Below are 13,919 nucleotides of genomic sequence, written 5' to 3'. Positions count from 1 at the left end.
AGTTGCTCCCTATTAATAAATGAAATTAAAGTCTTCTTTTATTGACTCTTACATTGTGGTCCTATTCTACCTATCTCTGTTGCTTGCACACCATATCTTGAATTTATTTCACTTTCTCCAGCTTGCCTCATAAAGCATTTTTAAAAATAATTGTTCCTTGTGAATTAAATTTCAGCAAAATCTAGATCCTGGGTTATAGAGCTATTCTTTTGAACCTGAGGAAGCTGATATTTTCAGAACTTTAGTTTGGTGTTGATGTGTAGAGTCAAGGCATGTACTCTAGTAGGAATCCTACCCCAGTAATCTACATATGAGGGAATAAGGACTAAACTGTGCTCTATCTACCAAACATAGTTCATCCTCTGAAAGCCCTTGTCTGCTAATCATCACTGTCACTTTATTCAGCATTCAATGTCTTTTTTAGGTTCACCCCATTCTCTGAGTTTCCCTGTCTCTGAATCAGCCACTCCCCAATTCCCTGTGCTTTGAATTTTCTTTTTTCTGTTTACTTTTGAAGGTTATATTTAAAAAGTATTACATGTCATTGTCAGTTTCCTTTCCTTGTTCCCACTGAAGCATGTATTTTCCACTCAAACTAGAAGGGTAAAGGAAATGTACACTTGGATTTAGTTCATACTAGGAAACTGAGCCTAAAACAAAAGAATTGATAGTGTAATTGGGCATTTGTGTAAAAGTCAGTTCCGTTAGAATTGTACTGGATTCATCAGATGTGATTATTTTTCTCATTTCTAGAAGACTGGAAAGTTGATAACCTGATAGAGAGCAGCCAGGAAAATCAAGATGAACATTTTTGGCAACTTGCTTTCACCACCAACAAAATGTTAAGTATAGATGGTGGTGATAGAGTAAGGAAAACTTTCAGTCTGGGTACAGACTGTGTTCCTTCAAGAAATTTCCCATATAAGATATGTGACTCGTGTGAAATGAGTTTGAAGAATATTTCAGGCTTAATTATTAATAAGAACTATTCTGGAAAGAAGCCTGATGAATATAATGTATATGAAAAATTGCTCCTTGATGTTAGGCATGAGAAAACTCCTACTAGAGGGAAATCTTATAATCAAAAAAGGAATATCCTCAGCCATAGCCAAGATCTCACTCAGCTAATTTTTGATCAGCCTTTTGAATATAATGAAAATGGACAAGGCTTCCATGAGGAGGCAGCCTTTTTCACAAACAAGAGAGTTCAGATAGGAGAGACACTCTGTAATTATAATGAATGTCAGAGAACCTTCATCCAAAGTTTAAAGCTCAATTTATCTCAGAGAACTCATTTGGAAATGGAACCATATGAATGCAGTATTTGTGGGAAGTCCTTCTATATGGATTTAAGACTGGGACATCAGAGCGCTCTGACGGGGGACAATCCTTATGAATATAATGAATATGGGCAAATTTTCTGTGACAGTTCAACTTTGATTATCCATGAGGGAACTTATGCAGGAAAGATTCCCCGTGAATATAAAGTAAGTCACAAAACATGGATAAAGTCAGCCCTCTTTAAACATCAGATAGTGCACATGGGGGGAAAACCTTATGAGCACAAGGAAAATGGAAATTTCAACAAGAAGTCACATCTCACCCAACCTCGAAGAGCTCACTCAGGAGAAAAAACATTCGAATGTTCTGAATGTGGGAAAACATTCTGGGAGAAGTCAAACCTCACTCAGCATCAGAGAACACACACAGGAGAGAAACCCTATGAATGTACTGAATGTGGGAAATCCTTTTGTCAGAAACCACACCTTACCAACCATCAGCGAACACATACAGGAGAAAAACCTTATGAATGTAAGCAGTGTGGAAAAACGTTCTGTGTGAAGTCAAACCTCACTGAACATCAGAGAACTCACACAGGAGAGAAACCCTATGAATGTAATGCATGTGGAAAATCTTTCTGCCACAGGTCAGCTCTAACTGTACATCAGAGAACACACACAGGAGAGAAACCCTTTATATGTAATGAATGTGGGAAATCCTTCTGTGTGAAGTCAAACCTCATTGTACATCAAAGAACTCACACAGGAGAGAAACCCTATAAATGTAATGAGTGTGCAAAAACCTTCTGTGAGAAATCAGCTCTCACTAAACATCAGAGAACTCACACAGGGGAGAAACCCTATGAGTGTAATGGATGTGGGAAAACCTTTAGTCAGAGGTCAGTACTCACTAAACATCAGAGAATTCACACAAGGGTGAAAACTCTTTCAATATCCTGAATGTTCAGAAACCATCTATCCTTTCAAATTCATTAACAAAAAATTTTAAATGAGATTAGTGAACCCAAAGAATGTCACAAATTACTAAAAAGTGATTTCAGATTATACTAGAGTAAAACCTTATTAATGTTTTAAATGTGTGAAAGCTTTCAAGAAAAATTAAAACTTTTTGTCAGAAAATTTGTACTGAGAGGAAATCCATTAAAATAAGTGACGTGGTAAAAATCTTCATCTAAAAATAATGTGTAGTTTCATATTCCAGATGTGATACCAAAATTTTATTGTAAATATAATGGGTAGTATTTATTATACCAACAGTCACAGTGTAATTTGAAGCTAAAAAATGTTGAATGACAACAGCATTAAACATTGATGTGAAGAGTCCCTAATGTTTGCAGGCCTTATGTGAGTATGCCAATATAACAAATTTGAAGTATGCTTGATTTATACATTAGAGCCCAACATGCTTGTGAAGAGAAAATATGAACACTTAGTTAAGTATTATGATCTATATTAATATTTCCCACACTAAATACCACCAGTGTCTTTATAGGCTGACATAATTATATATGTACACGTAAATATATTTATACACATACAGTGGTATGCTAGAGTAAGCTCCTACTGGCTTGTGACTACCGCTGATTGTTCAATTTTCAGGAATTTTGTGAGTCAGTTGTTAAACACAGTCGTTATTTAAAAATTGTATTAAAAACAAAGGTAATAAATATTCAACACTCAATCACTTCCTAATGTATAACATTTTGCTATTTTCTTTGTTCTTTAGGTTACTTATATTATTGAATCTGCATGGAAAAAATACTGTATAATGGTATGCTACCATACTTCTCTTCCCAGCTCTGTATTCAGTGTCATCATTTTGGTAGTTTGGCTTTAGTAGGAGTATTTACACCATGGAAATTGGCAAACTACAATTTAGGGTTTTTATTTTCTCAGTGAACCTATTGTCCAGTATTTACCAGCACACCACTGTGGGTATAAGAACATGTATTTGGAAATTTTAAAGTACAAACCACATACCCTTTCTCCTATTTCCTGACATAAATATATGACTATGTCCATTATTGCTGACCTGTCTCTTCAATAAAGAAGCCAAAATATGTTTTTGTGAGATTTTTAACTACCTCTGCATCAGTTCTATTTTCAGTACTTCTTGTCTCTTCAGTTCTTCAGTCACTTTAGAGTGGGGGCAGTATGTAATACTTCACATCACCTACCTTTCCTCTGACTTTTTTGGCATATATGAATGAGTATGACCATTATTACTGAACTACCACTTCCATTAAAAACCCAAACAATATTTTCCTGAGGTTTTTCAGCTGCTTCTGGGTCAGTCAATACTGTAAATGCTGTTAATAACAATGATAAATTTCACAAAGGTTAACATCAATTATAAACAGTAATACTGCTGTCTACAAATAAAAATAGTGGTGTGTAATGAAATGCCTCTTTAATACCCTTGGTATTTCGTTGCTGTATCTATTTATGCATGATATACGTAACCTGAGTTGCATGTAATCCAAGAACTGGGTTCGTATTTCATATCATAGAGGACCATATACTTTCTCTGTCACCTTTTTCCTCCTGTTTCTTATGTTTCCTTGCAATGTGTTGATAAGCAGTTCCAAGAGACTCACTCACTGAGGTCTATTTTGTCTTTGTCCTTCCCCAAATGATTTGGGGTAAATCCAGATTAGTCTGAGTTAATCATGGAGATTCTATTCTAATGATTTTATTGGAGTGGACAAGTGACCAATGAAATGTTTGGAAAATATTCTGCAGTGCTTCAGGGAAAGAGCTCAGCAATAAAATATTGTAATGACACGAAGAGACATGAGAAGAGATTGGCTTTTTCTGCTGGACTTTTTCATGTCTGTACGTTATGCCAGATTATAGTTTGTGGCCCTAAAGAGCAATAGCCTGGAAGATAACAGTACACAAGATGGGAAAAGCCTGGCTCAGAGGTGACATAACTGAGCTGCACAACTCTATCTGGACCTCCTCTCTACTAGAACCTTATATATTACTGCAATAATAATGATTTCTTGTTTATTCTTAGTGCTGTCTATTACTTAGAGCTGAAGGCATTCCCCCCAATACAAATTATTTTCTAAGTGTTGATATTCTATACAGCAATTTGGGGGAAGAATTACTACTTTTGACAAGTTAATATAGGGATGGGTCTTTGTGTCAGCCATGGTTCTAGTGAAAAACAGAATTCAAGAAGATTTTAATGGCAGACTTACTACAGAGGTGTGGGCCAGGAACAAGGGATATTGAAGCACTGAGAGACTATCATCGCCCATAAGTTATTACCATTCTAAACTCTAAAGGGGCAAAAGATGGAAACAAGTGTTACCAGAGCCCAATGAGAGCTGCTGTCTTGGAGGAGAGACCACCTCATAGGAGATATTGTGAGCACTGGAATTGTGGCATCAAATTGTTGGTGCCTCCCTTTGGAGAACCCAAACATGCCATTTTCAGGTGAGCCCAAGTGGGCACAGAGGAGGTCTGAGTGGAGCCAGTGGAGAATAAGCAGCACAATGTTTTTTATTCCTGTAAATTCCTATGTAAAGGCTCAGTATTAGAAATGTATTCTACTAGTTGAAAGTTGTGTTTCTGCTTTGCTGTGCTATTGTATCATAAGTAAATTCCTTTTGGAATTGAGCACTGTGGCAGGTGTCTCTTTGACATGTGTGAAGTAGACATGCAAAATTGCATTATGCATACATCCATCTGTGATGTTTCTTGTTACATGTGGTATGAGGTAAGCAGCTCACTATTCCAAATGAATAGCCAGTTGCCCCTGCACTGTTTTATTAATTCACTCTTTTTCTTGTTGGCTTGATACAGAATTTTTACCATGTCCTTGCAGGAGATTTGGTCCTGTCCAAAACATCCACTGAGACATTTGGTCCACACCAAAAGGTCTTTGGTATTTTGTCCTATATAAAACATCCATTGAAACATTTGGTCCTTGATTTGTCAAGTAATACTCGTAGAAACAGTTAACTTCATTAAAATTTTATTTACATTATTTTATTGTAATTCATGACGAATTTTGGATTTCACATTTATTCTTGTCCTTCCTTGTCATGAAGTTCGGCACAGTTACTCAAGTCGATGAGCAGTTGCTCTAAAGTGTACATCAGCTTGATTATTGGCTTTATATTTGTATCAGTTAACAATTTTTGTTGTACATATTTGACTTGTCAGTATTATCGTGAAGTTGGTGGTTGTATTTGATTATGACCATCAAGAACCTGGGTGATAACTTGTTTATTGCTTTGCTGTTCATCTTTTAACACTTCAATAAATCTCCAAGTGGAAGGATGATGCACTACCATCAGCTTTGAAATTTGCTTTGCCAGCCTTCCACTGTGGTGTTTGTCCTTTAATCACCCTTTAGTACTGATCTGTAAACATTGCAGGTTTCTGGTGGATATCTTGGAGCTTCTGGTCTTCTGCCTCTGCTACGCCTTCCTCAGACATAACCCTCTCTCAACATAATCCATTAAGTCATCTAATTTTATTCTGCAGTCTCCACAGTGTATGCAAGAGCTTTATTTACATCTTCCAAAGGTACAAGTGGAAGTCCCAACAACATGGATACAGATAACTGTATGTGTGTTACTTTCTGTTGTCACATACTCATGTGTTAGACCCAAAAAAAGATATTTTCCACCACAGCAGTTGTGAAACAAGCATCTTTATGCATTTGGTGGTAGTCAAATCACATTCATATTTACAGTCTTGAAATCTGTCGTGCACAATGAAGGGGTTAATGACATTTCTTTCCTGTGCAGATGCAAATATACATATCTGTAAGTGTCTTCTCGTCTTTCTGTTAGGGCATAAATCAGTGGCGTACTATAACCCAATACTGCACTGTACACAGTAAATAACTTAGTGAACTGTGTTGCTGGCATCATTGAATAATGTGGTACTGGCACTTAAATGTTGAATATTGTCCTAAGTTGTGCAAGTAAGAATTCTTTCATCATTTTGAGCACCAGAATTGTGCATAAGAAGTGGTTCTCTGCATTTGGTCACTTTATACTCCTGTAATTACAATTCTGTTCAATGAAGTTAGGTTTGGAGGTCGATGTCTATTTTGAATTCTTGCCACTTTAATGAGTTCCTCTCTGGTAGCATTAACAGAACCTCTTCATCATGAATATCATGGAGAGTTCTTTGAGATACCTATAATGGTGTTACATTTGGTTCTAATGCATGTTGTTTTAACTTGTTTAGGGTTTTTCCTTACCTCCCCTTCAATACCAATGTTCTGTTGATGTTTTCCTTTCCCATCTTAAATGACTGTAATGTTATCCAAATCCTGACTTGTACATCTAGCATTACAGATTCTCCTGTCTTCACAGCACCAGTATCTTTTACTGCTGTCTCTGTTAAAGGAATGGAAATGGCAACCAAAACCATTATAATGTAGCATATGCTTTCCTTTATGTGAGTATACTATTTCTGCCATATTTTGCTAAGAATTTTCAAATAAAGATGTCATATTGCCAAGCAACAAAAGGGTTTTTTCTTTTACCTAGCTTTCTGACCATGATTGCTGGTTTACTGCTAGGGGAGATCTTACTAATGTCCTACAGATTTGACACCCAGTTCACCCGGGCTAGATCAGCCAATAGGTAGGGACCAGGCTGGAGCATAGTCAACCACACTGATTGTCAGGTAAGTGGGGAAGTCACACCCACTAAAACCTCTCTAAATCATGGCAGACTCTTGCAGTCTACTGCAATTATACCTCTATAGGACATCGAGTCAAGGGAAACATCAGACATTACACCTGGACAATGGGATAGTTGTAGAGGGTTTATTAGATGCGTGGTATTATCCTCATGGAAACTATTAAACCCAGCTTCTGTGTGGTAGGAGAGCCACACCCATTCTCACGCCTGAACAAGCCAGATACTCTGACTAAACTCGTTGAACAACACAGCCAAATCCAATCAAATGCCCAGTGACATATTAACAGCGCTGTGCATCATGAGATCCCATCCTCGACTTGTTATTCTCTGTGCATTTCTCTAACTGTTGGACTCTTCCTCACTACACATAATTAAATCCCACTCTTCTGCAAGATTTGAACCCTGACCCATCTACCTAACCCTATGTGCTATTACCATGTACCATACCAAAGCAAGAAGGGTTATTATTGGCAATACAGCCACAACACAATTATTGGACCAATAAAACATAATAGTATTTTTTAATGTATTAACCCTGTAAACCAAAAGTATAAATCAATATTATGGCATATTTGAACCCAGGGATATTTTCTAAGTGTGAACTTTTTGTACAGGACCAAATATGCTAATGGGTTATTTTTGATAGGACAAATTTCAAGACATTCTGGTGTGGACCACATGTCTCAATGGATGTTTTGGACAGGACCAACTGTCCACTAATCTTATGTACTTAAATTTTATGTAGTGGCAATTGCTTTTGTTTGCTCAATGTAACTTTTCTATGTTGTAGTAATATTATCAGTCCTTGTGAGCACAGAATTGGTATTTACCCCAGATGATACCATCTCTTCCTGGCTCCACATTTGTATTGATCCAAGGATGATCTTTTGTTACAGAATAGACCAATGAAAACCCATCCTAGAATATTTTTATTGAGAAGTCACGATGACTAGGTAGGTTGTGTCCTTGTTGCTACCAGCAGCCATATCAAGAAAATACATCTGCATGAGAGAAGATCATGGTGATAAATGCTGTAAAAGATAAATTTTTGTTGTCTTTAAATCACAGTAGACTGCTATGTATTGGTCTTAACAATGATTTCCAAGAAATGGATCTTTGGCTTGTACCTTCCCGGAGACTGCAGGAGATCCTCCAGGTATAGGTGTGTATACTGTATTATAGCTGCTTTGGAGACTGACCGTTTAGGATTTGTTGAAGTTCACTATTTGCTCTATTTTTGTAGATATTTAAAACTCGTAATAAACTTAATCACTATAAAAAAAAAAAAAGATAGGAAAAGTCATCAGAAGCATGGCTTGATTTTAAAAAGCATGGGCAGGGAAGGACCTCACTGGGTAGACTACAGTGCAAAGAGACCATTTAGATACCTGGCGGAAGGTGTGTGTGTGTGTGTGTGTAAGATATATATACTTGTTTAACCAACAACTTTATATATCTGTGATTTGTTTCATGAGATAACACCCTAATTACCTGTAATGTGCTTTGCTGTTTTATTTTGTATTGTGTACTCCATTCTATTAAATACTTTTCTCTGTATACTACACTTATTTCACAACCAACAAATGGCTCATTTCCCAGAGCTTGAAAACCAGTGCTCAAGTGTATAAAATCAGGAAAGGAATTGCTGGCTCATAGATAATGGCTTTCTGAAATGACTGCACAATATATACTCCCAGTGCCTGGAAATTGTTTTCTGATTAACTCCCAAGAATCTGTTTCTATGGAATTGGGCCCATTTTCTGTCTTAACTTGGCTTCCCCTTGCCCCTCCTCTCAGATGTAGTTACATCCCCAGCCTTCTTTTCCAGACAATGAGGAAAAGAGGTCTATTCTTAGACACCACTTAAGAGTAAGGTCCCCTTTAGATACTTGGGAAGTGGTTCTTAGTATCCTGTCCCATGTCTGGAGTCCATAGCTTGGAACTTTCTCTGGGCTCAGTTTTCTTATCTACAAAATGGGGGTAGTTATCCCCATCTAAGAGAGTGAGCTTTACCATGAGCTTCCTACCAATAACACAGCTGGGGTAGCAGTACTTAGACAAAGTAGACTTTAAAACAAAGGCTATATAACAAGAGACAAGTACCCAGCAATCCCACTGCTGGGTATTTATCAGAAGAAACCCAAAACACTACTTCAAAGGGACATGTGTAGCCATATGTGTTCATTGCAGCATTATTTACAGTAGCAAAGATATGGAGGCAGCTTGGATGTCCTATCAATGGATGAATGGATAAAGATGTACCTACATACAATGGAATATTACTCAGACATAAAAATGAATAAAACCTTGCCATCTGCAACAACCTGGATGGACCTAGAGCATATGCTGAGTTGAATAAGACATACAGAGAGACAAATGCCATGTGATTTCACTTATATGTGGAACCGAACAAACAAAACAGAAACAAATAGATACAGAGAACATTTTGATGGTTGCCAATGTGAGAGGCATTGGGTGATTGGTGCCCAGAAAGAGAAAGATATTATGTACTAATTGGTAGGTACAAAATAGTCGTGCGGATGTAAAGTATAGCATAAGGAATATAGTCAATAATATTGTAATAACTATGTATGGTGTAGGTGGGTTCTAGATTTATCAGGGTGATCACTTCGTAAGTTATATAAATGTCTAATCACTATGCTATCCACCTGAAACTAATACAATATTGTATGTCACTCGTAATTGAAAACTAAAAAATGTTAATAAAAAAGAAATTGAAGAAGATGCAATTAAATGGAAGCATTTTCCATGGATAGGAAGAATTAACAGTTAAAATGTCCATAATAACCAAAGCAATCATAGATTGAGTGCAATCCCTATCAAAATACCTATGGATTTTTTTTTCCTTTTTCACAAACTAGGACCATCCTAAAATTTGTATGGAACCATAAAAGACCCTGAATAGCTATGGCCATTTTGAGAAAGAACAAAGTTGGAAGTATCATGCGACTTGATATGATATCAAACTACTACAAGGCTACAGTAATCAAAACTGCATGGTATTGACATCAAAACAGACACATAGATCAATGAAACAGAATAGAGCCCAGAAATAAACCCACATCTATATGGTCCTTTATGACAAAGGAGGCAAGAATACACGATGGGGTAAAGACAGTCTATTTAATAAATGATGTCGGGGAAACTGGCAGATACATGCTAAAAAAGAAAAATGAAATGACCACTTTACACCATATGCAAAAATAAACCCAAAATGGATTAAAAACTTAAAGGTCATACCCAAATTCATAAAACTCCTAGAAGAAAACATGAGCAGTAAACTCACTGACATTGTTAGTAAACTTTTTTTCTTATATATCTCTTCTGGCAAAGGAAACAAAAAAATAAACAAATGGCACTACATCAAACTAAAAAGTTTTTACACAGCAAGGGAAACCACCCAAATGAAAAGATAACCTAAATGGGAGAAGATATTCACCAATGATACATCTGATGGGTTTATATTCAAAATTTATAAAGAACTCATACAATGGAATATTACTCTGCCATAAAAAGAATGAAATCTTACTATTTGTGACAACATGATTGGACCTAGAGGGTATTATGCTAAGTGAAATAAGTCAGACTGAGAAAGACATACCATGTGATCTTACATGTTGAATCTAAAGAACAAGATAAAATAGAAACAGACTTGGGGTGGTCAGATGGCTGAGTTGGTTAGAGCACGAACTCTGAACAACAGGGTTGTTGGTTCGATTCCCACACGGGCCAGTGAGCTGCGCCCTCCACAACTAGATTGGAGACAACGAGCTGCCACTGAGCTTTTGGAGGGGTGGCCAGATGGCTCAGTTGGTTAGAATGCAAGCTCTCAACAAGGTTGCCAGTTCAATATCCGCGTGGGATGGTGGGCTCTGCCCCCTGCAACTAAAGATTGAAAATGGCGACTGGACTTGGAGCTGAGCTGCACCCTCCACAACTAGACTGAAGGACGACGACTTGGAGCTGATGGGCCCTAGAGAAACACACTGTTCCCCAATATTTCCCAATAAAATAGAAATAAAAAAATAAAATAGCAAAGTTATATTAAAAACACACACAAACCAACCAACCTATAGATAGAGAGAAAAAATTGATGGTTGCCAGATAGGAGGGTTGTGTGTCAGGCTGGGTGAAAAAGGTGAACAGATTAAAAAGTACAAATTTGTAGTTATTAAATAGTCATGGGGATGTAAAGTACAGTATAGGGAATATAGTCAATATTACAATAACTGTTTAGTGCTAGATGGAAAAGACTAAATTGGGGATCACTTTGTAAATTATGTAAATGTCTAGCCACTATGCTTAAACTAATATAAAATAATATTAAATGTCAACTGTAATTGAAAAGTTAAAAAAATGAAATTGGTCTTGGCGATGATTTGGATATGACACCCAAAGCATAAGCCACAAAAGCAAAAATCAACAAGTAGGACGATGTTAAATAAAAAGGCTTCTACATGGCAAAAGAATCAAAATGAAAAGGTGAACCTACAGAACTGGAGAATATGTTTGCAAATCATGTATCTGTTAAGGGATTAATACCCAAAACATATCAGGAATGCATACATCTCCATAGGGAAAAAAAACACCATATAATCTGATTAAAACATGGACAGAGGAACTGAATAGACATTTCTTTAAAGAAGAAACACAAAAGCCCAAATTTAATGTACATTCTGATAAATTCAGCTGTGTATGATAATAGGGGAATAGTTATTTTAGAGAAAGCAATCACTAAGAAAATAACAGAAAAAAATAATGAAGAAATCATTGAAGAATAAACAAACTGGTTACTCCTTGTAATGGAATATTATTCATCAATAAAAAGCATACTATAAAGCCATGAAAGGAAATTGAGGAACCTGAAGTGCATATTGCCAAATGAAGGTAGCCAGTAATTGAAATTAAAAAAAAAAATCATTAGATGGGTTCGATAGCAGAATGAAGAGTGAGTCCATTAACTTGAAGATAGATTAATAGAATCTACCCAGTATGAGGAAGTGGGAGAATACTGATTGGAAAAAAAAACAAGAACAAAAAACAAAACAAAACCTAAACAAAACAAAACAAAAAACATCAACAAAAACCTCCTAGGAACAGACAGAGACCTGTAGGAAAATAAAATGTCTAACATTTAGTCCTAGAAGGGAGAAGAACAAGTTTGGTGTGTTTTTTTAAAAAAAACTGCATATGATATAAACCTACTGTCTCAAGAAGGTTAGTGAATCCCTAATAGGATAGACCCAAATAAATACATACCTAGATATAATGAAATTGCTGAAAACCACAAAAAGTATAATATTACTCATAAGGGAAGAATTATTTGAATGACTACAAATTTCTCATAAAAAGAAATGATGGAGCCCAGAAAAAAGTGGCACATTTTAAAAGTGCTGAAAAAACTGTGAACCTAGAATTTTATATGCAGAAAAATCCTTCAGAAATGAAGGTGAGATAAAGACATTATCAGCTGAAGTAAAATTAAGAATACATTGCATATTAACCTACACTAAAAAAACTCCAAAAAATTGCTAAAGGAATTTCTTTAGACAGGGTAATGATAGAAAAAAACTTTGTACCTCCACAATCAGGAAAAAGCAACAGAAATATCTAGGTAAACATAATGGACTATTCTCTCTTGAGTTCTTTAAAACATGTTTTACGTTTGAAAGTAAAATTATAATATGGCCTGATTAGTTTTTTATAATTTTTAAACAAATTTTTTATTGGGTAACTGTGTTTTTTCCAGGACCCATCAGCTCCAAGTCAAGTCATGGTCCTTCAATCTAGTTGTGGAGGGCAGAGCTCAGCTCCAAATCCAGTCGCCATTTTCAATCTTAGTTGTAGGGGGGCACAGCCCACCATCCCATGTGGGAATAGAACCAGCAACCTTGTTGTTAAGAGCACGCACTCTAACCAACTGAACCATCCAGCCGCGCTGAAATTGATTTTTAATATCTGTAGGTGGAACATAGAAAAGCATAGGGGGAGGGGAGAACCTATATAATGAAAAGGTTGGTACATTTCAATTGAGGAAGTAAATAACTGATTCTAGTTTGTGAAAAGTTAAGTGTGTATTTTGTATTTCCTAGTGCAACCTTCTAAAAACCATATAGACAGATCGTCAAAATTATAACAGTGCAATACTAGAAAATTTTTGAATAACCCAAAAGATGGCAATAAAGGGAGAAACATATAAACAATAGAAGGCATAAAGAGAAATTAAATAATATAATAGACCTAAAACTTAATATATCAGTAACATTAAATGAAATTGGTCTAAACAGATTAATTAAAAGGCAGACTCTCAGAATTAATAAGAAGTTCAACTATATGTACTCCACAGAAAACTCTCTTGAAAATGAAATGATGTAGGTAGGTCAAAAGTAAAAAAAAAAAAAGACTTTAAAAAAGATACACCATGCAAATACTATTCAAAATAAAGCTGGAGTGGCTATGCTAATGTCAGACAAAATGGACTTCAGAGGAAAGAAAATTACCAGAAGAGGGACACTGAATAATAATAAAACATCAAGTAAACAAGAAGACATGCCCATCCTACACGTGTACACACCTAACTACAGAGCTCTAAAACACATGAAGCAAAAACTAAAAGGATTGAGAGGAGAAATAGGCAAATTCTTAGTTATAGTTTGAGATATCAATATTTGTCTATCAATAAAAGTAATAAACACATCAGCAAGGACAAAGAAGAACTGAATTATACAATCAGCAAACTAGATCTGATTTAATACTATACCCAACAACAGTTGAATGAATATTCTTTTCCAGTCTACAAAGATAAATATTACATATAAATGAAAACACACAAAGTATGTTCTCAGACAATAATGGAATCAAACTAGAAATCAATTACAAAAATATAATAGGTAAATCTCCATATACTTGGGAATTCAACAAA

General features: G+C 35.9%; 1 protein-coding gene across 8 annotated transcripts in view; it reads left to right on the top strand.

Annotated features, from left to right (window-relative positions):
- ZNF248 (zinc finger protein 248) overlaps nucleotides 1-8,538 on the top strand; it is a 28,351-nt gene extending 19,813 nt beyond the window's left edge. For 7 of the 8 annotated variants that reach the window (XM_074337332.1, XM_019717334.2, XM_074337333.1 and 4 more), the window contains one exon: nucleotides 754-8,538. In XM_074337332.1, coding sequence (XP_074193433.1) covers nucleotides 754-2,240 — 1,487 coding nt within the window. In that variant the 3' untranslated portion in view covers nucleotides 2,241-8,538. The remainder of the gene's footprint in view (nucleotides 1-753) is intronic. The other variant, XM_074337331.1, reaches the window with a different exon arrangement.
- The last annotated feature ends 5,381 nt before the right edge of the window (nucleotides 8,539-13,919 follow it).

Source organism: Rhinolophus sinicus, linkage group LG07 (assembly GCF_036562045.2).
Source record: "Rhinolophus sinicus isolate RSC01 linkage group LG07, ASM3656204v1, whole genome shotgun sequence".
NCBI classification, from domain to species: domain Eukaryota; kingdom Metazoa; phylum Chordata; class Mammalia; order Chiroptera; family Rhinolophidae; genus Rhinolophus; species Rhinolophus sinicus.
The sequence above is the reverse complement of the archived record's forward strand: the minus strand, read 5'-3'. Positions and strand labels throughout refer to the sequence as shown.